Below are 26,192 nucleotides of genomic sequence, written 5' to 3'. Positions count from 1 at the left end.
ACCTTAACAACAACAAAAACAACAACAATAACATCGGTGCCAATCTACTTATAGATGTAAGAACACAGGCATGTTCAAGATTATTTGTGGTGGTGAGTAGAGAGAACCCATTCTTTCACTTCTGCTGGAGTTCTGGAGGATCTTTTCATGTACACATGAGCTAATCCCTTCTTAGCAGAAGCGATTCTATTATTTCCCCTAATTAACAGTCACAAACAGTTTCATCATTGCTTAAGAGAATAATGCCATGCTAATGAGCTCATTTTCTCTTATGAGATGGATTCTGCAGCTTAATAATGATAAAGAGGATAATCCTAAAGTTAACATTTACTGAGCATCAGTTCTGTCTCAGACTGAAACAAGAGCCCTCACACTCATAACAGCCCCTCCCTAAAAGGGTGCATTTAATTGTTTATCTGGGCCTATTCTGCAAAACGAGGGGAAACTCTCCTGTGCTGAATGGAACTTCTGCACATCTATAAATACTGAGAACTGAGCAGGCACGCTACCCACAGTTAGGAAGAAGATGAATGTGGGTTAGATGCTGTGTGATAATGCTCTTGTATACTGTAAAGATTTGTCATTCATATTGGTTCATTAAAATGCTGATTGGCCAGTAGCTGGACAGGAAGTGTAGGTGGGGAAACCAGACTAAGAGAATTCCGGGGAGAGGAAAGGCAGAGAGTTAGTCACAAGCCAGATGCAGAGGAATCAAGATAAGAATGCCTCACTGAGAAAAGGTCCCAAGCCACACGGCTAAAAATAGACAAGAATTATGGGCTAATTTAAGTTGTAAGAGCTAGTTAAGAATAAGCCTAAACTAATAGACCAAACAGCTTGTAACTAATACAAGTCTCTGTGTGTTTCTTTGGGACTGAATGGATGTGGTACCAAGTGGGACAGAAACTTCTGTTTACAGTTAGATGTTAGCAGCACTATATTGAGAGAGGAGGAATAAGCTTAAGTATGGAAAAGTTAAATAAGGTGTTTAGGTCCCAGTGTTTTAGGTCCACTGTTTAAATGCAGAGCAGTCAGGAGAACTGAACATAGAAAGTGCTAGAAATCCCTTCACAGAGGAGGGGACATTTTGTCTGGTTACAGAAAGATAATTGGATTCTTTGTTGTTGTTGTTGTTTGTTTGTTTGTTTGGTTGGTTGATTGGTTGTTTTTTTTTTATTTTTTGAGACAGGGTTTCTCTGTGTAACAACAGTCCTAACTGTCCTGGAACTAGCTCTTGTAGACCAGGCTGGCCTTGAACTCAAAGAGGTCTGCCTTCCTCTGTCTCCTGAGTGCTGGGATTAAAGGCATGCACCACCACCGCCCAGCTGACTAGTGAATTCTTAAGACATTAATTAAGAGAAAAAAAAAAAAACAATTCAACTTTCACAATAGCAAAGTGGGCTCTCCATCAGACCTTGGAATAATCCATTCAATAGATAATATTGTACTTGAAAAGTCAGTCATGGTGCCCCAGTGTGACCCATGCCTCAATACAAGGTGAATTCCTAATAGTAAGAAATCATGGGTTAATATTTACTCAAAAATAAGGCCAGGATCAGGGTGAGCAAAGCAAACTCCCTTGACTATAGAGCTCAGAAAGCAATGAGAGTTTTAGCCGTGTATTGCATCTCATGTTTACTGAGCAGATACCATAGGCAAGGCACTGCATGAGCAACAGGAGGAAAGAGACTTTCAAAGACAAAGTAGATTTAAATGCTTGCTCTAAACAAACACCTGTTACATAACAGGTGAGGTGAGGTGTCCCTTAAAACACCTAATAACATGAGCAAAGTTACAGTAATTTAAAGTACAAAAATAACATTGTGAAGAAGAACAAAATACCAAACAGAGTCGGGGAAATTGCTCACTGTTACATCCCTCAGGTGATTGTTCTGGAAAGGAGGTACGCTGAGCTTGGGGATAGGCAAGGCTGAGAGATTTCAGCATTGCAGTGGAATAACTTCCTGGATGGCTCAGGCTATAAAGTGTGTGAGGCTTGGCTTAGCTGGCTGTCTGGTTCTTTCTGTTCTGGCAGGTTCTGAGGAGCAATTTAAATACAAATGGACCTGAATACACAAACAGTAACGCCATTAACAGGTTCCCTTGTACATCATTCAACTTTGTAAATTGCAGGGTCATGTTTCCCCCTGAGGTTTGTTGATAGGCATTGAGATTTCTCTATGTAAAGATACAGTTGGGAGAGCCAAGAATCCAGCATCCAGCTGGGTCTCATGGAGTAATGTTCTGCTCTGTTCCAACAGGACATTAGAGTCTTACACCCACTGGATGGTTGGATGTATTTTAAGCACCCACACAAGAGACATCTAAACATATTTTAAAACTGAGCAGACGTTTCTCAGAAAAACAAGAAAGATGTCTTTTATGGATTTGCTGTCAGGATATATGGGAATACTCAGGCCTGTTGCTATAACAGAACATCCAGTGCTTAGATGGTATTGAGGAGAAAAGCTGTCAGGAAGCTTCCCCTTCTCTCCGTGTGTCTGATTCCTTTCTTCTAACCAACCCTGATTAGCTCAATTATAACCAATATCCTGAATCAAACACTTAGGAAGTTATTTAATAGATACCATTCCATCATTTAACTGACCCTATATCAAATATGTCTCTCAACGAAAACCACAGTTAGGCCCAGTGAGATGGACTCAACAGGTGCATTCTCAACATTTGTTGTGAAACCCGACAGCTTTAATTCAGTTCCAGGGACCCGCAGGATGGAAGGAGAGAGTCGATTCCCACAGGTTGTTCTCTGAGTTTCTCGTGTGCACGGTGGTGTGTACACACCTCCACCTCCCACAGGTAAATAAAAAATTAAAGGAATACTATGCTTAATTCAAAGTACACGGTATAGGGTGTATGTGCAAGTCTGTGCGTCAGCGTGTGTCTCTTGTGACATAAATAAATAAAATGCTTTTGGATAAAGATGCCTTTTCTTCCTGGGGATTTGACATGGGGCTAGAAGACTAAATCTCAGGCAAAATACAAAGCAGGATTAAAATCCAGCCTAGTAAAGCCACGAGGGAAATCTCGAGGAGGCGGACGTCAGCACGCTAAGCTGCTGGCCTCTTAGTGACGTTCTGCGGTGGCATGGGAGAGAATCCGCTGTCCGTGGGGTGGAAAGGCAGCATGGTAACGGTACATGCAGCCCCAACAGCTGACTCTGGGCAGCAGCGTATATACAAGCCAGACGCTTTTAAAATCAAATCAAAGTCCCTTTGTATCTGGGAGAGAGGTGCTTAATCTTAAAGGGAGTCATTGATAAAACAGGGACTGGAATAACCTACACGGGTGATCCTGAAAACTGTCTGCATTGGAACAAGGACAATCACAAAGTCCCGAGCTCAGGAAAACCACTCAACCCCTCGTGTCTCCAAGACGGACAATTGCGTCCTTTCCAAACCCCAGGACAGTCTACCCGTGATGAGGACAAGTGCTTCAAGCACCAAGTCCCCAGGAAAACCACAGTGTCACCGAAGAATTCTCAGGGAGATTTCCACTGTCTTCCCAAAATGTGTTATTTACAGGGTCGGGATTTTCCCTGGGATTGGCCAATGGCAAGCCTAAGTAGGGAGTTTACCATATGAAGACTAACTAGAAGCCTCGGATGCTTCTGCTACAAAATCCGTTTCTCCTAGGAGGAGTCACGGCTGATGTGGAAAATCTCAAGCTAACATGGTCATTAATCTATCCCAGATTCCTATGGAGTGCACAGGATATCTTGCATATATAAGATAAATAAATGTGGATAAACAAAAAAGGAAATTTCAAAGTAGTGGTGATGGACTAATAGGTATCTGCTTATCTCCAAATTCACTGGGATGCCTGTGGTGTCTGTGTATATGTGTATATGTATGTGTGTGTGTGTGTGTGTGTGTGTGTGTGAGAGAGAGAGAGAGAGAGAGAGAGAGAGAGAGATGTATGCTTATAAATTTCTGTATCTCAACCATACCGTAAAAGGTTAATCCTAGATTTTATTTAATTTTTAATTTTTGTGGAGACATGGTTTCTCTGTGTTGCCCTGAATGTTCTGGAACTCACTCTGTAAAATCTACTGTCTTCAAACATACAGAGATTTGCTTGCCTCTGCCTCCTGAGTGCTGAAATTAAAGGTGTGGGCCACCACTGCTGGCTAGTCTTAGATTTTTAGATAGATACGTAAAATCTTGTATGCACATAAGATACAAAGTGTGAAAACAAAGAGGACAAAGAGAGTGGGTAAGGTGAGGAAAGGACAGGGCAAAGGGACCATGCCCAATGTACAGTACAGACTTGTATGTAAGTTAAACAAATAATTCCAGTGGCTGGAAAAATGGCTCAGGGATTAAGAGGATGTGAAGACCTGAGTTCAGTTCCCAGCACTCACATCAGGCCACTCATAACTGCCTGTTAACTCCAGCTCCTGGGGCTCTGACACCCCCTCTGGCCTCTACAGGTACTGCACTCAAATATGCACACATACACCTGCCCTCTCTGTATTTTGTATTATTGACTATCACCCGAAGTCTGTTTTCTAGAATTGATGGCCTCTGCCACCTTCACGATTGATTACCTTCCTCTTAGGAACCAGCAAATTGGCTAGATTCCTGCCTACAGTACTAAATCATCAGCTTCCCTCTTCCTTATTATCAATTATGCTCTTAATTTTTAAAGCATTATTTGACAGGCTGATGAGATGGCTTATCAAGAAAGAACGCCTTTTGCTCTTCCACAGGATCTGAGCTCTTTACCCAGCACCCACATGGTGGCTCACAACCAGCTACAACCCCAGTTCCAGAGGGTCTCACGCCCTCTTCTGGCCTTTGTGAAAACTGCACACATAGTACCAAAAAAGGGAAGTCTCTCCCAACACAGTCACGTATTGTAGCAGAGAAACATTCTTACCCCTAGGTACCAGGGAACAGAAGACACTTCTAAGTGAGCAAGAATTATGAAGAGGAAGCCTGTTCTAACGTGAAGGACCTCAGAGTGGAGTCTACATTCAACATAGTCAGAGACTGGACAAAGGAGAAGGCATCCCGCCATATGGCTATGTTCTACACCTCTGCAGATCTGAGACAGACTGTGAGCTCCCTGGAAAGGATCTTTTCTGGAGAGTGAAGGTGAGTGAAATCCAAAAGGCTGGTAACTCGAATCCTTGAAATCAGATTTGTGCTACTTCCCTGGGTACAACATGTGTCACAGAGGAGTGTGCACAGCGGTGACAACCCACTGCATTGATGTTCAGTGGTGCTAGCTCTAGCATGCTACAGCTAGGCTCATTCATGGTTTCCTCTGCCATGTAACTCACTACCCATCAGCGAGAAACTACCACTAGCTAAGTGTGCTATTAGCATTTTCTAGACATCAATTCCATTGACAAGGTCTGTGGAGCCACTTACTGAGTGCACACAGGAAGTATAATCAGGTGTGTATCTCCTTCCTGGTGGGTGGACATGAAACAGATACAGGGCCATCTTTTCCACCAAAGTTTGAAGTGTTTGCTTTCAATTCATATGGGCTTGGTCCCGTGTGAAGTATTACTAAACTGAAATCTCATTGTCCCTCACTGAAAGCATGAACTGCTATCAGCTCAATTAAATTACAAAAACCCCTGACACTTGATACTGAATTGAATTTGAAATTGTATAGAATGTAACTGAAGCCCACAGGCCCCCTATGTCCAAGAAAAAAAAAAAGACACTGAATTGCTAGATTCCAGGGCCAGAGGGCTCTCAGTACAATTACTTAAAAATAAATATGACTTATATATTAAAAATTGGACCATTTTCATGGAATTCAATTTTTCTTTTCATTTTAGGTAATTTTTTCTAGTGAATGCTTGGGTAACCACCTAACTCGCTCATGACTGTTACATCACTAACATAATGTGCCATTTCTGCAGTCTTTCACGACACAAATATGTGGTTTATTTTCTTCTACTGGATCCCATTTCTTCTTTCTATTTTTCTATTCTTATTTCTATCTTATCAGTTAAGTAAAAGGCTCCTTTTCTCACTGATAACAAAGGTCCAGATAGCATTTCTAATAAGGATTAAGAGATATAGTATAGTATCTATGCCAAATGGACAAAATTTCAGCCTAAATGTAAAAACATTAATTTTAACTTGCCTCAAGACAAATATATGATTTTTTTTGGATTTTTAAATATCCTCAAAATAGCTTATTTTCACCATCCATTCTATAAATACCCATAGTTGCCTAGGATCCCCAGACTGGAAATCACCATCTCAGAGTTGAGATGTTTCTCTTCTGCATACATTAGCATGCCCCAACACACACCACGGGGCTCTGACATAGTTTTCTAAATGAATGATTTGAGGAAGAACAAATCATCTAAATCGGGTCCTATTAGGGCCTGCAATGGAGAAAGATCACCCTAATAGCCTGCGAGCTGCTCTCTATGCTCCCAATCTTGCCCCTCCAATTAAGCCCTCCCACAATCAACTCTATCCTTAGAAATGTGAATCTGGTCACGCGAAGCTCCCATTTGAAATTCCTAGAGGCTCCACAGTTCTTTCAGGACAAATCCGAATTACTTAACTCCACTTCCTACACATCTGCTTCACTTCTTGGCCTGATGTGTCCAGGGAAGGGACCCCATGCTGCCGTCCTCACAGAAGTCACTGCTCTGTAACTTGTGCCAAATAAATTGTGACACCTTCATTCTAGCTGGGACTCGTGGGTCATCTCAGCCTGAGATTGGTAACAGCCGCCCAGATGTGCTTTCTGGGCGTATCAGACCCTCTCACAAGTCTGAGATAGTGCAGAGATGCGAACTTATTCTTGCTAACATTCTGTCTGGACCTTAGCCATCAGCCATTCACAATATATCCTTCTTATGTAATTACACTTTGTACGTCCTCTGGGAAAGCAGAGGAAGCCTTCTGACATAGTATTTGACTCTCTGAGCTCCCATACATTTTCCCTCCCAGGACACTTTCCATCTGTTGTTATAACTGCCCCCTTTACTTCTCTGAGTCCCAGAGTAGATTCATGATCCTGCAGGCATTGTTGAGTGGATTGGTGGGCCCTCCCTCCCCTCAAAACCTCCTGCTTCAGAAGCTCCTGGGTGGGGCTGGAGAACGTGCTTTGTGAGCTGCTGATGCAGTGTGGCCCTGATTCCATTTTGCAAACAATGCAATAGGAGATGAACCTGGAAGGTGAGTGAGTTCATTGCTCTGGCCCGGAGTGTCTAGTCTAATGCTCACATGGAACAGGAAGAACCCAGGGATGAGCTGCACGAATAGGTACATTGGTGGGGCACATACAGATGGTGGGGATGTAGGTGCACATTTAGAACCCTGGCTTAATTTTGAATAATGTATTTCCTTGTACGTCAGCATCTATCCCAGTACCTTGCGTTCCCTTGGTCAAATGTCAGGATTTGAGTGATCTACAAGAAGAGTCTAGAATGCTGATTGAATATAAAATAAATCCTCTTAATGATTTTTTCTCTTTTTACTTTAAAATAAGGCATCTTGGGAGCCACTACCATTGCCACAGCCAAGACTGCACAGTTTTTGAGAAAAGTCAATACAGGAATAGCAATATTCTCTTGAAAAAGAAAACACAATTCCTGTAAGAAGTGCAGTTCTAAGAGTGAGGGGGATGTTCAGGGACAAGGGCAGTCCCTGAAGAATCGCTTGCACAGATTTCCTGCTGCTTTTCTCAGTGAATAGCTTCTCAAATGATTTTCTTCTAGAAATTTTACACTTACCAATTAGTTCATTTTTCTGAGGTTTTGTTTTTCCCTGACAAATGAGTTAAGTGAGAACTTCTAATTTCTGCCTTACAATTTAAAATTTATTAGTGAACAAAAGGATAGAATTTTATACTTCCAAGAGAAATAGCTGACTATTTCCCTTTTAAGAAGGATTTCAAGGGTGAGTTCAGAACTGAGAAGGCCACTTTATTCCTAATGCTGAGCCTTACAACTGTTCTCAAGTTTAATATTTCATGAAGCCAATTTACAGAAAGGCCTTCAGGATGGTGGAGGAAAACAAGAAAATCTTTCCCCTGTTCTCTAGGCTATGTTTTAGGATGAATGGAAGGCACGGCATAAATGTTATTTGTTGATTTAATTCTCTTCTATAATTCATGCTTTTGTTTCCAAACTTTCGATGAAGCATTATGTTAAGGGAATGTTTTCACCACACTCCATACCAGAATAACTTCTGGGTGAGTCAGACGTTTAAGCTTTAAGAAGGTCTACATGCATACATTACAGACAAAAAAAAAATGTGACCAGGTTTTAAAAAGTAATCTTACAATTGGGAGGACAGTTCTCATCATGACATAATGTCTAAACAAATTATATGTTGATACGGTTGATGGTACAAATTATAAAATACCCTAGTAAGTATAATTTAAAGAAATTCTAATTATAGTTCTTATCAGAACAAAGACCCAATTTCTTTACTACAGAGTAAAATCCTACTGATCAAAAATGTCATAAACTTTGATCAAATATTGGAGTTTTAACATATAAAACATGCTTAAATATCAACAATAAGATAAATGCATATTTAAAAATTCCATCAGTGTTTTGCAGTCTCTACGTCTATCAAATTAAGAATAACCAAAATAACCGCTATGTTGTTTGCTAATGTTAGTGTCTGTCAGAACCCCTTCATATGTTGGAGCGGAAATCCACTGAGACAGCATTGAGAGGCAGACCCTTTAGGGCAGTGATCATTCAGAGGAGCTTTTCTCAGAAATGAAACAATGTTTTTACGAAGGGAGCAGGCATAGCCTTGCTCCTTTGCCAAGAGAGGCACAGCAAGGAGGTGAAGCCTGGGGAGGAGAAAGCCAGTCTCCCCAGATACCGAACCTGCTAGGGTCACAATCTGGGCCTTTTCAGCCTCCGGAATGATGGGAAATAAAACTGTAAAATTGTTTGGCTTACTAATCATGCAATCTATTTTTTAGAGCAGTCCAGATGGCCCGAGACACCAGCTTTGGTAGAACTCTATGTGGCCACTCTGTAGATAAAAGATCCTGGTATAGATTACTGCAGGGCCTAAAGTACTTGAAAATCTCTTTGGAGGGCAATTTGCTAATATCTCTTAAAATTGCAAGATCTGTTTCCCATCAATCAAATACATCTCTTAGAATTCTGAGAGATACACTTTTTTTGACAAGGTAAAAAGTATATATATATATATATATATATATATATATGTTTTATATAATTATGTACATTATATATATGTTATATAAAATTTTCCCAGCATCGTTTTAAATACTGTTATGTAGAACAATCTGAATTTCCATCAGCAGCGACAAGTTAAACAAACCATGAAGTGTCCTTTTAGTGCCGTGCTATGCAGATATGAGATATAAAAATATTCTTGTGCATTAATTATGAGACCACCTCAAAGTCATAGGAAATGAAATAAGTCTTGGCACAATATTTCATAGTATGTTACCATTTGTATCAACTAGGGAGATGTATATACAAATATAAGATGTCAATTTGAATGTAATCTCTCCAAAAGAATGCCCAGAAAGTGATATTGATATAATTTCCAAGTCTTTTATTTTAAATTCTGTATGTTCGAGTGTATGTGCATGTGTGAATGCAGTATCTGCAAAGGCCAGAAAAAACCTCAGATCCCCTCGAGTGGATTTACAGGTGGTTTTGAGCCTCCCCGTGTGACCGCTGGGAGTCGAACTCCTGTCCTCTGCAAGAGCAGTAAGTGCTCTTAAGCCCTGAGCCACCTCTCCCGCCACTATTGTGTTAATTGTATGAAAAAATTTGGGCGGTCATGTCTGCTTTCCTTGAGTGATGGCAAAAGCTCAGATTTCCCTGTGCCTGAGGATGATGGCTAGGCTTGGTGTGACCTTGCTGCTGTGACCAGTTAGAACGGCAGCAAGGCGCATGTGCAGAAGTGGCGATCTCCACAGCGCTCTGGTGCCAGGCTTAATTACAGAACACATTGCGCTGCTTCCAAACACCTGAAAGATTCACTGCGAGCAGATGTGGAGTAACAACCTTCACGCTTCAGAGGGAGCCAGGTGGGCCCAGAAAACTGGATTTTGCGTGTTGTAAAAGTCACCCCTGTAGAACTAACCAGGAAGTGCCATAAGGAAAGCACTGACCCAAAGTTTCCCTTTCTAAGCCTGTTACTGTCAAGTTCCATCCCTAATTTTAAATCAAGAACTAGGCGGGTATTGCTGGAATAGATCTCAGGATGACCTCCTGGGCATCTGCGAGCAAGGCGACTCAAACACTAGCTCAATTAGCTCTCCAGGCAATTTTGGCAGCACGCATAATTAACACTATCCTCTCTTAATAAACAAAGAAATCAAGCTTCGAGGGACTTGCCCAAAACTCAGTTGCTTTCTACTAATGGGAACTTCACTTTGAGTTCAGATGGGTCTCCTTTCAAAGCTTCAGTCCTTCCTAGAAGCTGTCAAATCAGGGACAGGGTTCTGTGTTGAACAAGGCAGGATAACCCGCTCTCAGCTAGGTCTCCCATGAGGAGCTGCCTGTAAAATGAAGGAAATGGTCGATACATCCCAGCCGATATCCAATATCTGTTTTCAACAAGTTGGTATCCTTCAGGAATTTTGTAGATTGACTGGGTGTTTTTTACATTCTTCCCTGAATCACTCAGTCCTCTAGCCTCACATAGGTTCCCGAAGCATTTGGTATCTCGACCATTTCCTACTTCTTAAAACACAAGTCTCAGGGTGGCTGGAAGAGGGCACTGGATCCCACAGAACTGGAATCACAGGTGGTTGTGAATGATTCTGCCCTGTAAAAGTAGCCAGTGCCATCTCTTCAGCCTCCACACTGCAGTCTCGAATGATGGCAGTACAGAGCTTTATTAATTTTCCGCGTTTAATCCCAGTCTTCCCAGAGACATGCTTCCAGCAGCAGCTGGAGTGAACTAACCTCTCCCCATGTCCCACTGTCCAGGGGCTCTTCCTTAATGCATTTTAACACTACGTCATGTGTTTCCTTCCCTGGAACCCGGCACTCTTCTAGTTATTGGTGTAATTATGGCTTCACTGTCTATCCCCTGCAAGACTCTAAGCCCACAAGGATGGTGGCTGTGTTTGTCTTACTTGTTTTTCTTTCCCTTATTTTTACACTATCTGATACAAAACGGAAGACAAAACATTAATTAGTATATATCTGTGAATTTACTAAAGGCTTTAAACACTTTTTCCTACATAGGACGGAACCTCAGAAGCAATTTCCCTGTGTAATTTGGATTGCTTTTCCTTGGCTATCTTTACCACTCCCTGCTTGAGAAAGTCAAACCAGCAAACAAAGTATCTAAAAGATAGATTTTTTTTTTTCCAAAGAAAGCAGCATAGCAGGATACGTTCTCAATAAGACGTTTGAGGAACGGTAGCGTTTGAGGAACGGTAGTCCAACAGAACAGAGTCATAGAGAGCCATGGAGAATATTTGAGAAAAGCAAGCGCAGCAAGGAAATTAGAGAAAGGGACTGACTCGTTTCTTTCTGCAATTCTATTGTCCTTTGATTTCTACAGGACATATGCAGAGACTGGAGCAAGGGCTACTGCAATCTACCCACCTCTGCTAACCACCAATTACAGTGTGGACAGACTCTATTTACTGGTCACTGCCAAGCTGGTGGTAGGACATTTGATAATTTGTTGACCGTTTATCTTAGGCCTTCTCTTCAATATTATTTTTTATAAGAAATCTGCCACTAAACATAAGACTTTACTAAGAAAGTATGTGTTGTTGGTTGCTTTTTGTTCTTTTGGGCAGACTGCTACCCCACTCCCAAATAAATAACACACAGAGACTTATTCTTATATATAATCATCCGACCTTAGCTTGGCTTGTTTCTTGCCAGCTTTTCTTAAATTATCCGGACTACCTTTTGCCTCTGGGCTTTTTCATTTCCTTACTTCTTTCTTTGTATCTTACTTGCACTCTGACTCCGTGGCTGCCTGGGTAGCTGGGTGGCTGGGTGGCTGACCCCTCATGTCCTCCTCTCCTTGTTCTCTCCTTTGCTCCCTTTTTCTCATTTCTCCTTCTATTTTCACTCTTTGCCTGCCAGCCCCGCCTATCCTTGCTCCTGTCTCGCTATTGGCTGTTCAGCTCTTTATTACCATCAGGTGTTTTGGACCGGGAAAGAATCAAAGCTTCATAGAGCTGAACAAATACTGCATAAACAAAGGTCAGACACCTTAAAATAATATTCTCCAACAAGTCTGTCTAGCATTGGCTTTGCTTTTATCCATGCAACACCATCATGTCCTTCGTGTTGCTAGTGCTGCTCATAGATTAAAAAGAAGCAATTTTTAAATAAATGACTATATATAATATTTATTCCTGTAAATTGAGTCAAGTTAATTAAGGCAATAGTATCCGTATTTACTGGAAGGTTTTAAATGGTAACTTTAAGAATACCACACATCACACTTAACCATGCAGGAATCCTTCAGTTGGCTCCAAGCGCCTAATAACATCGTTTCAAATTTCCCATTTGCCTTTCAACGTAGGTCTGTGTTTTTAACAAAATTACCACAGTAAGAGTCTTTCTTTGGCTTCTATGCTGCGTGTTTTTAAACATTTGTCATCACTGATGACTCTGCACTGATTTCTGATTTGCTAGATGCTTGGCAGCGTCTCTTGGCTTTATAACCTAATTCTGAAGTAGACAGCAAAGGCATTCTGTCTATTTTAGAGAGGCGAAGGCCCTGACTGAGGCCTTGCTCCACTAATTCTAATGTGTAGGCATCAGAACACACATTGAAATCAGTCTTAAGGCTCTAATTGTGTGCCTTTCTAAACAGGAATCATGACTGCATCTCCTGCTCTTGGCAGGGTGCCTGTGATGTGTGGCACGCTAAGCTGCTCACGGACAAGAGCTACAGAATTCCTCCTTCTGTGTCACCAAATTATCTATCTCGTGGCCTTAATTGCTCAAGTAAGGATTCGACAGTACCGCTGTTATATCATATACACCTTAAGCACTGTAAAAGGGTCTTCATTTCTGGGAAGGTGGAAGGAGGAGTCTAAAGCTTAGAGAGTAATACGGAAGAGGATACTTTTGAAGGAGACTTTTTTTTTTTTAAATATGATGTAGCTGTTTACACAATTGATTATTTCCCCCTCTTTCCTTTTCCTTATTTTGGGGGCACAAGGTTGCATGTAACCCAAATAATCCTTGAATATACTAAGTAGTTAAGAATGACCTTTAACTGTTGACATTCCTGCCTTCACCCTCCAACTGCCTGGATTGCAGGTGTGAGCCACGATGCTAGGTTTACGCAGTGTTGGGGATCAAACCAATGGCTTTGAACATGGGAGGCAAGCAGCCTACCAACTGAGCTACATCCCAGCCACAGCATCTGAGTTTTCAATGGGAGCTTTTTTTTTTTCTCTAGATGTTTACTAAAAGTAGCAGAAGAAAAACAAACAGAAAAGAGTGGAATGCATTTCCACTGAATGCCTTATTGGCTTAATGTCAGGTTCCCTCGAAGGAATTACTACCTATTCTGTGAACTGGAGCGGGACATTTAATTCCTCTAAACGCAATTATGCACCCGAAAAACAGAAACGATAATATCTGCCGTTGCCACACGAAGCTATTGTGAGGAATGAATTAGCTCGAGCACAGGGAAATGATGTTCAAATGTGAAGACATGGGCTGGGAATTCTCAAACCTGTAGTTAATGTGAAATTAAATGAGCATTCTTCCCTATTTTCTGCTATTCTGAATGTATTGAAGCAGACATCAGAAACAGAATGGCAGCGATCATAAAGCCCCACACCTCCTCTTACCGGGTCTATTAGCTGAGAATAGAGTTCGTGGCAATTGTCGAAGATGTACTTGTATGTAGAATCCAGGCAGGCCCTGACACAGTCCTTCACTACCGCACTGGCCTTTGGTGGACTCTGCAGCTCCAGAACCTGATGGACAAAGTATTTCTTTAACACAATAGAATGATACAAACTATGAAACTATATTCAAGTACCGTGTAAGATGATGTTTTAAAAAAACATGGCCTTAAAAGCAAGGTGGGTTATATGGCTAAGTAGGTAAGGGAGATTGTGCCTAACCTATGACCTGAGTTCAATCCCGGGAACCCACATAGGGGATATATACAGCATATATATCATGAATATATATAGTGAATGAGTATATATATATGTGTGTGTGTGCATATATATATATATATATATATATATATATATAATAAAGCTAAATGATTGTGTGTGTGTGTGTGTGTGTGTGTAATTTAGCTTTCTGAAATAGCAATCTCCTGAAAATATTCATGGCTGTAAACACCCAAGCAGAAGCACTTCGCATGACCAGGAACAACACTTTCTCAGCTCCATCAATTGACAAATGGGAAGCAATCACTGTGTGTCTTGTAGCAATAATACTGAAAGGAGCAAGTGGAAGGATGAACAATAATACCTTTCCTCATAGGCTTAAATTCTAGAGGTAATGTATAAAAACTAAGTTAAACACATTTACATGGCAACCCATGATGAAAAGAGAAACAAGGCAATGGCGAGAGGCTGGGAAGTGTTGATGACCCAGAAAGAGCAGAGGATGGAAATAGCAGATGAAGGGTAGGAGGGTGGAAGGGAATGGGAGAACCGCATGGAGAGTGTTCTGAGAGCCTTATGATTGGTCAAGGTAGACAAGGGTTTCACAGAACAGGAAAGCAACTCGTTGTTACCAATCAGCCTTTACAGAAAACTCAGTTTCAACAAAAATCTCAACAATACTTTAAACCCCTAACCTATAGGGTCAAAGAAGAAAATGTCACAAAATGTATCTTTTAAGAGTCTCTATAAAGCATAAATAATCGAGGCAGTATGGTGCTAGTAGGTGTGTAGATTTTTTTAAAAAAAGTATATCATTTGGAAACAATTGATCATTTACAAAAGCACAAAGAAAATATCAGCAGGGAAAGAATATATTTCCTTCCTTCCTTCCTTCCTTCCTTCCTTCCTTCCTTCCTTCCTTGAGACAGGGTTTCTCTGTAGCTTTGGAGCCTGTCCTGGAACTAGCTTTTCTAGATCAGGTTGGCCTCGCACTCACAGAGATCCTCCTGCCTCTGCCTCACAAGTGCTTGGATTAAAGGTGTGTGATGGCTCAGCTTTTAAAGGTTAGGCTCTCAACCAAAAATATAAGAATATATTTTCAGTAAATAATTTTTAATCTGTCATCTTTAAATATACAAAAACCACCCCTGTTTCTAATTTCGTAAATTGTGGGGTTTGTTTTTATGTAAGATGGGAAATTTAAAGTCTACAATAAGATTCAACTTCACTCCCAATAGAAAATAAGAAAGACAGTGGTTAAATAGGGAGTGAACAAAACTTCACTAAGAGCCCCAGAGCAGATGGAGGCACTATATGCTCTGGCTGGGGATTTCCCCAGGAAGGTAAAAATATGCCTGAACAAATGCTTGTACTCATTATGTTTGTTTTATTTGTAATCAATATAAACTGAGAACAGCCAAAATGTCCAGACTTTAGTGAATGAGCAAACAACCTGTGGTCTGTCCATATCACATAATCACAAGTCAGTCACAAGAGATGCAGACAGTAGATTCGTTAACAGCATGGATGGGTCACAAAGATACTACACAGGGTATGGTGCCACTTTGTGGCCTTCTGGGAAAGGAGAGCTTCTATGCAAGGAACTGTAGTATCTGTCAGCAGTGGTGGAGAGGGGCTGAATGCAAAGGGAATTTGCATGGGCTTATGGAGCCGCTCTGTGAATATTGCTATTGTGTCTATGCAGCTACACATTTCTGAGAATTACTAGAATTGCATACTTAAGGATGATTTTTACTCTCTATAGTGAGAATAAAAGATAACTGGAAGACAATACCTTGGCACAAACCAACAGCTCTGTAATTGGATTTAAGACCAACTCAACAAGAGGGCTAGCATGCTTGGTATGGGAGACCCAGCGAGTTATCCAGTGCTGGCAAAGTCATGGCTATTGGAGGAGAATCTACACCAACCACTGATGTATTAGGTCAGCATAATCCCTAAGAACCTATAAACGTTTGTCCTTATACCACAGACTAGTGCAGTCTTCACTCTTCGCCAAGGAGATTTCTCTTTGCAACAGAAGAGACCATTGCAGGAAAAAACAACCAGTTAAAATGCAGAGTTGCAGAGACCATTCCCATACATCTAAATGCTCCCACACCTAAGGCTTGGGAAAGATTGCAAGAGCCAGAGGATCAGGGAGTTTGCTGTGAGTTTGTGTCTCTAAGCAATATCAGGCTACGTCCAGAGAGTCTCACCATCATGGCTGCCCAAACATGAACTATAGAAGGAGGAAAACTGGAAGGAGGAAATCCCATGAGGTTTCAACCCTACATAAAGAACTATAGGCAACTGAGCAAAGGTGGCTGTCCCTAGGGAAGAGCGCACTAATAGGTGGGTGGTTCAGTGCTAAAGCACTAGTCCTGAAAACACACATGTTGGTAGAATTGCACAGAGTGAAAGGTTGTATTTAGGAACACACTCACACCTACACCCACACACCTGCACAATTAATAACGATAAAGAAAGAGGCCATGAATTTGAAAGAGAGCAGAAAGGGAAGAAGGGGTGTATGAGAGAATTTGGAGGGAAAAATCGGAAGGGAGAGATATTGTAATTATAATCCTCCAAAGAAAGAATATAATAGAAAGAAACAACTTTTGAAAAGTTTTGGAACTGGGATAAGTGGGGTCAAGCAGTATTTTAAAGATTAACTAACGTGTGATTGTTTGCATGGATAGAGTCTAGGCACTATATGTGTGCAGTTTTCACAAAGGCCAGAAGAGGGCGTGAGACCCTCTGGAACTGGGGTTGTAGCTGGTTGTGAGCCACCATGTGGGTGCTGGGTAAAGAGCTCAGATCCCGTGGAAGAGCAAAAAGCCTTCTTTCTTGATAAGCCATCTCATCAGCCTGTTAAATAATGCTTTAAAAATTAAGAGCATAATTGATAATAAGGAAGAGGGAAGCTGATGATTTAGTACTGTAGGCAGGAATCTGGCCAATTTGCTGGTTTCTAAGAGGAAGGTAATCAATCGTGAAGGTGGCAGAGGCCATCAATTCTAGAAAACAGACTTCGGGTGACAGTCAATAATACAAAAGAAAGAAGAGTGTAAATAATACAGAGACAGGGCAGGTGGCAGGGCTGTGTCATAGTCACGAGCGGCTTTTCTCTCTCCTTTGCTCCCTTTCCTAGAGAAGGAACAGAAGAATCCTCACTTGGTAGTCACCCTGGGAAGGAGACGGGCAGTTGCCTATCAGTGGGGTATCACTCTTGTTGTTGCCACCCTCTCATTCCCCTGCTGCAGCCATCTCTTGCCCACCTGAGCCCATCACTTTCTCACCAAGCCTTGACTGGGTCTCACCTGCTTTATCTACACACTGATACCACTCGCCAATGGGTCCTGATATTAAGCTAAGTGACATTACAGAAACTAATGATCATCCCGTATCATGGTTTTGATTTCTGTCAATTATAAAATACTACTTTTTAGTGCTGTGAGTGACAAACTCATGGTAACTGAGAAAAATAGCCTGGTGTGTTGTTTTATTTTGTTCGCTCTATCAGAATTTGCTGACCAACTCTCATAATACTCTGTTTCAGAAAGAAAAATATATTAAGTCTATATCCTAACAAACTGTGTTTGAAAGGCTCCATACTGCCCTAAATTATGACTGTCTAGAAACTGGTATGAAAGAAGGGCTATTTCTAAACAGAAATGTCTAGAGAGTTTGGCAGACCATAGCCAAATGCACCAAAGAATCAGGTGACCAGTTCCCATACAAGCATTGCCAAGGCTGTCACTGCGCTGACACCATTGGGTGAACAGGAGTGAGCTCTTCTAAGTGAAAAGTTAGCAAACCATTCCAGCTACCACTTAAATGTAACTCTACTTTCACTTAACATTCTTTGCTACTTTTTAAAGTGTCTTGTGGTGTTACTAAGAACACATCTTTTGAGTAAAATTTAATTTAATGGGAACTTAGTTCTGACCCAGTGAATCCATGTAAAGTGACAGGAAACTTTGATGGAGCCTGTGTTGGTCAAGTCATATGGCCCAGGATTACTCACTGGAATTGGACAGCACTGGCCAGCAGTAGGATAAAGCAAAGCTATCGAGGGACAAACATGTTCTGATGTCACACTGGAACATTGTGGGCATGGGATGAGATACCTTCATCCTGAAGAAGGTGATGCTGGTCAGCAGGTCCACAGTGGACTTCAGGTCCTGCAGTCTCTCACTGCTGCTGGCGGGAAAGTTTTCCTGGTTAAATAGAAAATAGAAATGGATAAAGATGCTGATATTGGATGTCCAGTGGGGAAATTAATAAAACAAGCTTACTGTGGAAAAAAAAAACTAAAAGCAGGAGGTAGGTCATACTGCAGTTAAAAATATTCTAGAGTGTTCTTAATTTTTTTTTTTTTAGTGTTTTATTTGTCACAGAACATTCTGAGAAACAGAAGATTTAGAAACATTCTGCTATCAGTCTTAGGAAGTCATATACTTTTATTCGTCCCTGGGGTGCCATTTTCTTCAGTGGTGTAGCCACTGATGAGTTGCTATGCTCCAGTAAATAACCTCCCATCCCCACTCTGACACGAAACCCTAATTAAATTCAGTGGGCCACAGACAAGATAAAGCCATGACCATAGGAGGGGGATTGTTGAGGAGAGGGCTCCAGCAGGGGCGTGAGGGTGGCGAGAGTGGACAATGAAGGCGTGAAAACGAAGTGATTAAATTCCTCATATTAGTGGAGCAACCTCATACAATAAAGGAAAAGCTTTAAAAGCTTACTAAATTTATTGTTTTTGCAATGCTAACATGTTAATTCCTGCCTGTAAAATACATTTTTCAAAGAAGGGAGGTTAGTATGTATTTAAATCTTTTTAATCAATTCCCAAAGATTGCTGTAATTTTCAAAAATTACTTTGAATGTGGTATAGGTGGTAAGATTCACTTTTCAGGCACAAGGAAACCTTCTAAAAGAAGAAAATAAGATTGTATTTCAAGATCTGAAATATGATGAGTTCCACATAGCTTTCTCCCTAGTGAAAGACATGGAGACAGGTCACTTACATTTTTAAGATAATCGAATTATAGAGGAAAAGCAAAAAGTGCCATTATGAAAATACTTGAAGAAACAAAAGGTTTTAACCTTGAGACATTTCTCATATGAACTGATGATTGTTTTCATGTAGGGGTTCTGCAGTCAGCAGAAAATCCCAAATGGAGTTCTGGATATTTCTTATGACCTTGAGCAGGCTTGGTGCCTAATGATGGTCAATAAGCTGTGTTCTCTCGCCCCAAAATAGCTTCTACAGCAGGCTGGCATGGGTGACGACTGTTTTTTTTGTAATGTGGTTAATTCCAATATACAATTATACTTGATAAAATTTAGGTTGTAATTTCCAGAAATAGGTAATTATCTGTCTACCTAGTCATCTGTCTGTCTATCATCTATCTATCTATCTATCTATCTATCTATCTATCTATCTATCTATCATCTGTCTATCTATCTCTTATCTATCCATCAATCATTAAGGGACTAATTAAAATGAATGCAGGAGATGCATATCTATCATCTGTCTCTGTCTATCAATCATCTATATATCTTCTATCTATCTATCTATCATCTATCTATCTATCTATTTGTCTGTCTGTCTGTCTATCTATCTATTATCCATTCATCAATCATTAAGGGACTAATTAAAATGAAAGCAGGAAATGCATATATACAAATAAGAAAATATTCAAATAAACTGTTGATAAATAGAAGATACATAAAAACATCTACAATTATGATGATGTATCTTGTAAGTAAATTTTCAAAATGAATTTCAAAGTAAGGCTGGACTTTGTGTTCACTTGATGAATTAGCCCAGGGCTACTCCACCAGATGGTTATTAAAAATTCCAAGATTGAGTTGTACACACACAAAGTATTATTATTGTTAGGGTTTATGTGCAGGCAGAGTCTGAGAACAACAAAGGCTCTCTTGAGGATTGCTTCCAATGTGTCAGACTCAAAATCAGCATGTTTACTTTTTCATTACAGGATGGGTTATGATACACTGTGTGGAGAAGCCCCCTAGAGCGAAGGCAGTGATCCACCTTAAGAGAAATCATGGGCTGGGTGATGGTGGCGCACGCCTTTAATCCCAGCACTCGGGAGGCAGAGGCAGGCGGATCTCTGTGAGTTCGAGACCTGCCTGGTCTACAGAGCTAGTTCCAGGACAGGCTCCAAAGCCACAGAGAAACCCTGTCTCGAAAAAAAAAAAATAACAACAAAAAAAAAAAGAGAAATCATGCTGTACCTATCCTGTACTTTGGCAGTGGTCCACCTTAAGAGAAAACATGCTGTACCTACCCTGTACTTTGACAGGTCGATCCTTAAAGAGTTATGCAACTGGTCCAGCAGTTTTATGAATTTTTCCCTCTGTACCAAGAAAACACAAGACAGAGTGATGGAAATAAGCAACCACTCTCAATCCCTCAGCCATGAGAGTTACTGTTCCCATTCTACAGAGATGGTGGAGCATTGATGTCAACGACTGTCCAAAGTTACAGATGTGCACAAACTACAGGACACAACAGTGGCTTGCACTCCATCTCTGGGTCTCTGGCACCATTCCTACTCTCCAGGGAAGTCACTCTTCCTCTGTGAATGACAAGAAAGGGTGCAGTGGTCCTACCGGAGTGTCTGGAGTTTTTCTGCAGAAAAACTTCCATCATTTCTCTCTAGAATGACTCATAGTACTGCAATGCATCAGCAGAAGAAATTACAGCTCACCCCCTGTTTTAATCCTGCCTACTACCATGGGCCCCCAGAAAATTATTGACAGATTTATTAATTTCTAACCATGGGAATAAACAGCTGGTATGTGTGTGTGTATAAAAATATTTGCTCCCCCTTTAAAAGACATTTTCTGTTGGGAAGTAAAGAAAGACATGATAATCTGAAGGGATCAATTGTTTTTAAAGGATTTTATAATTTATCCTTGCAAACACTATAAAAATTGAGTTCTCCTTATGGCTGCCATTGGGGCTATGTCAGTATGGGACTAGTTTCTTCAATGAAGTATTTTACTGGGGAGAGGATGGAGTTGACTTAGTAAATATAAGATTGGACTTGGATGCCTCTAATACAAGCAAGGAGAAAACCTCAACTCTCTCTCTCTCTCTCTCTCTCTCTCTCTCTCTTTCTCTCTCTCTCTCTCACACACACACTATAGGCAATGCTTTGATTTTGTCACTGTAATAAAATAAACACTCGGCAGAACAAGCTTATGGAGAAAGCATTTATTTACTTCACAGTTGGAGGTTACAGTCTACCATTGCAAGAAAGCCAAGGTCACATGAAGTTTAAACATCTGGCCACATCTGTAGTCAAGAACAAAGAACATGTGTACTCAGCTTTCTTTCTCCTTCTCTTTTTTCTTCTTCTTTTTTTTCCCCATTTTTCTGTTGCCAAAGTCCATGATCCAAACATGGAACAGTGCTGCCCACTCTTAGACCTGGTCTTCCCGTGTCATTTGATGTCATCAAGAGACTGTCCCGCTCTCCCACCACAGACATGCCTACAGGTGAGCCTGAGCTACACGACCTTGCACTGAAACTCCTAACCTCCTTTCCCAGCTAATTTGACCTTACAAAATAATGAGTGGGTACAGGAATGACTGGGGGCAAGGCTTTCTGTCTACATCTTTAGTCTATAAATACCAAATTGCATTTTGCAGAGTATTGGCAAACGAGAATCTTTCCTTCGTTTGGGAAATGGCTGAATGGGGCATATAGGTCTTAGTCTTTGAAGTCGTTGATCTTAATGGAGTCACAGTTGCATAGAAACACAAGTTGAAGACTTTTGACCACTTTTCACTAGATGAAGCTGTCAGTATTTTCAGTGAAGTGCCATTGTCATCATAACCACACATTAGTGAACAGAGGCGAAGCAGCACCCCCGCCCTAACTCCCGTGGAGTAAACGTGGAAGCAGCACATATAAACTTTGCCTCCCAGAAGCTTCTGAAGCAGGCTAAGATCACCCTGTGTAGCAAAGCTACGGAGACATGAAGATGAACTTAGCATCTTAGATATTCCATTGCCTATCCCAACCACATGTTCCTGGGGAGGCAACAAGCCACGTCAAACTTTATTACTGCCCCTTACATTTCCTTCCAGTTTTTACATGGAAAATAAAGATGGAAGCATTGCTACAGTCGAGAGTTCAGGGCCACAGTAAAGTTAATCACTCGAGTGACTATAAACATTGATCTGATTCATGTCACATCTCTGGAAGCTGGGCCTGACCTCTGTGATTGGCACAAATCATCAAGACAGTTGACCTGACGGCTGCACTGTGCCTTGCCCCGAATCGCTGATCCCATGCCACTCGGCAGGGCTGGTTGAGCTGGCTGCTGCCCAGCATCTATTTCTCCACTGCTCTTCAATAAGAGAATTTCATGTGGTGTATGTGCCCAGCAGGAAACGCTTACCTTCCCAGACTTCATTAGAGAATGGCCATGCCGAGAGCATAGTCTTGGACAATGAGACAGACTGAGTTTATTAAGGAGGAAAAACTCAGTTTTCTCTTATCAATTAATTACTGATCGAAAAGACCTAAGACAGAATGCTTGGCAAGATTTGTTCATGTTAGTAGTATTTGAAAAAGAATCCTTTATTGAGGGCAGCTTTTAGTCTTATTTTTCTTTGCTCTTTGTGATTCACTTTAGTTGAGAAAGTCTAGATGATAAAGCCTAGTTTTTTTGTTTTTTTAAATTTATTTATTTATTAAGGATTTCTGCCTCCTCCCTGCCACCGCCTCCCATTTCCCTCCCCCTCCCCCGATCAAGTCCCCCTCCCTCATCTGCTCAAAGAGCAATCAGGGTTCCCTGACCTGTGGGAAGTCCAAGGACCTCCCACCTCTATCTAGGTCTAGTAAGGTGAGCATCCAAACTGCCTAGGCTCCCCCAAAGCCAGTAGTACGTGCAGTAGGATCAAAAACCCATTGCCATTGTTCTTTTTTTTTTTATTGAGAAAAGGAGAAGAAAAAAAAAAACAAGTTTCCACCTCCTCCCAGCCTCCCATTTCCCTCCCCCTCCTCCCACCCTTCTCCCCCTCCCCCCACTCCTCTCCCCCTCCCTCTCCAGCCCAAAGAGCAGTCAGATTTTCCTGCCCTGTGGTAAGTCCTAGGTCCTCCCCCCTCCGTGCATTTCTAGGAAGGTGAACATCCAAACTGGCTAGGCTCCCACAAAGCCAGCACATTAAGCAGGATCAAAACCCCGTGCCATTGTCCTTTGCGTCTCATCAGCCCTCATTGTTCGCCATGTTCAGAGAGTCCAGTTTTATCCCATGCTTTTTCAGTCACAGTCCAGCTGGCCTTGGTGAGCTCCCATTAGATCAGCTCCACTGTCTCAGTGGGTGGGTGCACCCCTCGTGGTCCCGACTTCTTTGCTCATGTTCTCCCTCCTTCTGCTCCTCATTGGGACCTTGTTCTTGAGTTCTCAGTAGTCCTCATTGTCCGCTATGTTCAGCAAGTCCGGTTTTATCCCATGCTTTCTCAGACCCAGGCCAGCTGGCCTTGGTGAGTTCCCGATAGAACATCCCCATTGTCTCAGTGTGTGGGTGCACCCCTCGCGGTCCTGAGTTCCTTGCTCATGCTCCCTCTCCTTCTGCTCCTGATTTGGACCTTGAGATTTCTGTCCGGTGCTCCAATGTGGATCTCTGTCTTTGTCTCCTTTCATCGCCTGATGAAGGTTAATATTCAGGAGGATGCCTATGTGTTTGTCTTTGGAGTCACCTTCTTATTTAGCTTCTCTAGGAACATGAATTAAAGCAAATGAGAGCGCCATGTGCTATTGGATTCCCATGTCTGTCCTATCTATCCATAAGTGTGCATGTACATATCTGTGTTTGAGTACATGTGTGTACAGGCATGTGTGGAGGCCAGGAGACAATCATGGGTATCATTCCTCATTCCTCATCACCTGCCATTCTTTTGAAATGGGGTCTCTCACTAACCTGGAACTCACCGAGTAGACTAGCCTGGCTTGTAAGAACCCCAAGAATATACCTGTTTCCTCTACCTTGATACTGGGTTTCTTAGTTACATTTATTATTTATTTATTTATTTATTTATTTATTTATTTATTTATTTATTGTTTTTCAAGACAGGGTTTATCTGTGTAACAGCATAGATGTCCTGGAACTAGCTCTTGTAGACCAGGCTGGCCTCAAACTCACAGAGATCCACCTGCCTCTACCTCCCGAGTGCTAGGATTAAAGGCGTGCACCACCACTGCCTGGCTCTTAGTTACTTTATTATTGCTGTGATAAGACACCATGACAAAGGCAGATTATAGAAGAGTTTATTTGGGGCTTTCAGTTTCAGAGGGTGAGTCCCTGACCATCATGATGGGGAGCAAAGGAGCAGACAGGCATCTCACTGGAGCAAAGCTGAGAGCTTACATCTGAGATAACAGAGAGAGAGAGAGAGAGAGAGAGAGAGAGAGAGAGAGAGAGAGAGCGAGAGAGAGCGCTTACTGGGAATGACATGGGTTTTTGAAACTTCAAAGCCTGTCTCCAGTGACATACCTCCTCCGAAAGACCACACCTCCTAATTCTTTCTGAAGAGGTCCATCAACTAGAGACCCAAGCATTCAAATACATGAGATCATGGGGGCCATTCTCATTCAAACCACCACACTGGGATTACAGGCATGTGCCATCACACTTGACATCATATATAGGTTCTAATATCAAACTCAAGTCCTTGTGTTTTCAAGGCAAGCACTGAACCATCTCTTCAGCCCCTATCTATAGTTTCAAAAAATTACAGCCCTGGGCTACACTACCCCAGTGTTTCTTGGCCCCTAGACTTAGGTTATGTATAGCGGAGTCTATTTAGATGGACTTGTGTCTGTGAGGTTCTGTCTTGTGGGGATGCTCAGAATTCCGACTGAGGCAGCTCTCAGATTGCTTCTCCCCACCCTGGTTTCCAGGGCTCTGCTGGAAACTTAACATGCAAGGAAGAAAGAAGACTGGAGAGAGAAATCTGCTGGGCTTGTAGTCACCGACTCCCAAATCACATCTGATGAAGCAAAATTAAAAGCATTCTGTTGATTGAATTTTCAAAGAGATTCTTTGAACAGCAGGGACAGCTCGAGATGTAATTTTGTTTACCGTACTTCTGGTTAACTAGGGTGAGATTGCCTTTGAGACAGCTGAGGGGGCCGACTGTCTGCATGGCATGATCTGGGGAGTAAACAAGAGGCGATTAAAACATGTTTCTCCCAAGAGTCGCGGCACCACACTGGGAACAGCCTGATTAGTCATCTCTTTGTAGTAGGTAAGGGCCATACTTGTCTGGTAGGCAAATCATCATAATGATACTTGGTATTATCATTTATCAAAACCCCAGCTTTACTTAGGTGGTTAAAGTACCGAGACCAGTAGCCAGCAGGCTATCTGAAGCATCCTAGAGAGTAATTGTGTTTGACTTTGGGGATTCTTTCACTACTCCAATCTGACACTGGCATGGTAGCCTTTGCTAGATGAGATACCAGTGTTTTAGACATGGCCAGTTTTTTTTCAATAAAACTTTATGGGTGAACAGCAAAATTGTAATTTTATGTAATTCTCATGAACCACAAGTTCATAATCTTCTTTTGTTTTTTAAATAACATTTAAATGCATAAAAATCATTCTTAACTCATGAGCCATATAAAAGCTAATAGGTGGGTTGGACTGGGTTCCTCAGCAGAGGGAAGACTCAGGGAGAGGGAATGGTTACCTCATGAGTACATGTTTAGAAAGCACCCCTGCCAGGGTCCAGGGAATAATGGGAAGAAAAGTTCCTGTTATGAGTGGGTACCAGGTTCCATGCAGCCTCAGCTTCTTTATCCGCTCCCATCTCTGTCTTGGTCACAGTGTGGATGAACTGAGATGGAAACTGACCCTGTTCGAATTTCAGGGCCTTCACTTGCTTCAGCATCTCTTGGAGAGATCCCGCCAATGGAAGTACTTGTGTGACCTCAGGTTTGTGAAAGAATGCCAGAAATAAGATAAAGAATATCCTGACATGGGCTGGAAAGATCTCCATCCAGATTCATCAAAATCAAAAACTCGGTAAGAAGAAAACATTTCAAATAGAATGTTTAAGTGTTCTT

The 26,192-nt window shown here is 41.6% G+C and overlaps 1 protein-coding gene across 3 annotated transcripts in view; it reads right to left on the bottom strand.

Annotated features, from left to right (window-relative positions):
• Window positions 1-26,192, bottom strand: part of Unc13c (unc-13 homolog C) — a 457,501-nt gene that overhangs the window by 172,272 nt on the left and 259,037 nt on the right. For all 3 annotated transcript variants that reach the window (XM_041679506.1, XM_041679508.1, XM_041679507.1), the window contains 3 exons: window positions 20,397-20,465; window positions 18,204-18,293; window positions 13,795-13,923 (listed from right to left, as the gene is read on the bottom strand). In XM_041679506.1, coding sequence (XP_041535440.1) covers window positions 13,795-13,923; window positions 18,204-18,293; window positions 20,397-20,465 — 288 coding nt within the window. The remainder of the gene's footprint in view (window positions 1-13,794; window positions 13,924-18,203; window positions 18,294-20,396; window positions 20,466-26,192) is intronic.

This window comes from Microtus oregoni, unplaced genomic scaffold (genome assembly GCF_018167655.1).
Source record: "Microtus oregoni isolate MIOR12 unplaced genomic scaffold, Mior012 000032F_ref0000030, whole genome shotgun sequence".
NCBI classification, from domain to species: domain Eukaryota; kingdom Metazoa; phylum Chordata; class Mammalia; order Rodentia; family Cricetidae; genus Microtus; species Microtus oregoni.
The sequence above is the reverse complement of the archived record's forward strand: the minus strand, read 5'-3'. Positions and strand labels throughout refer to the sequence as shown.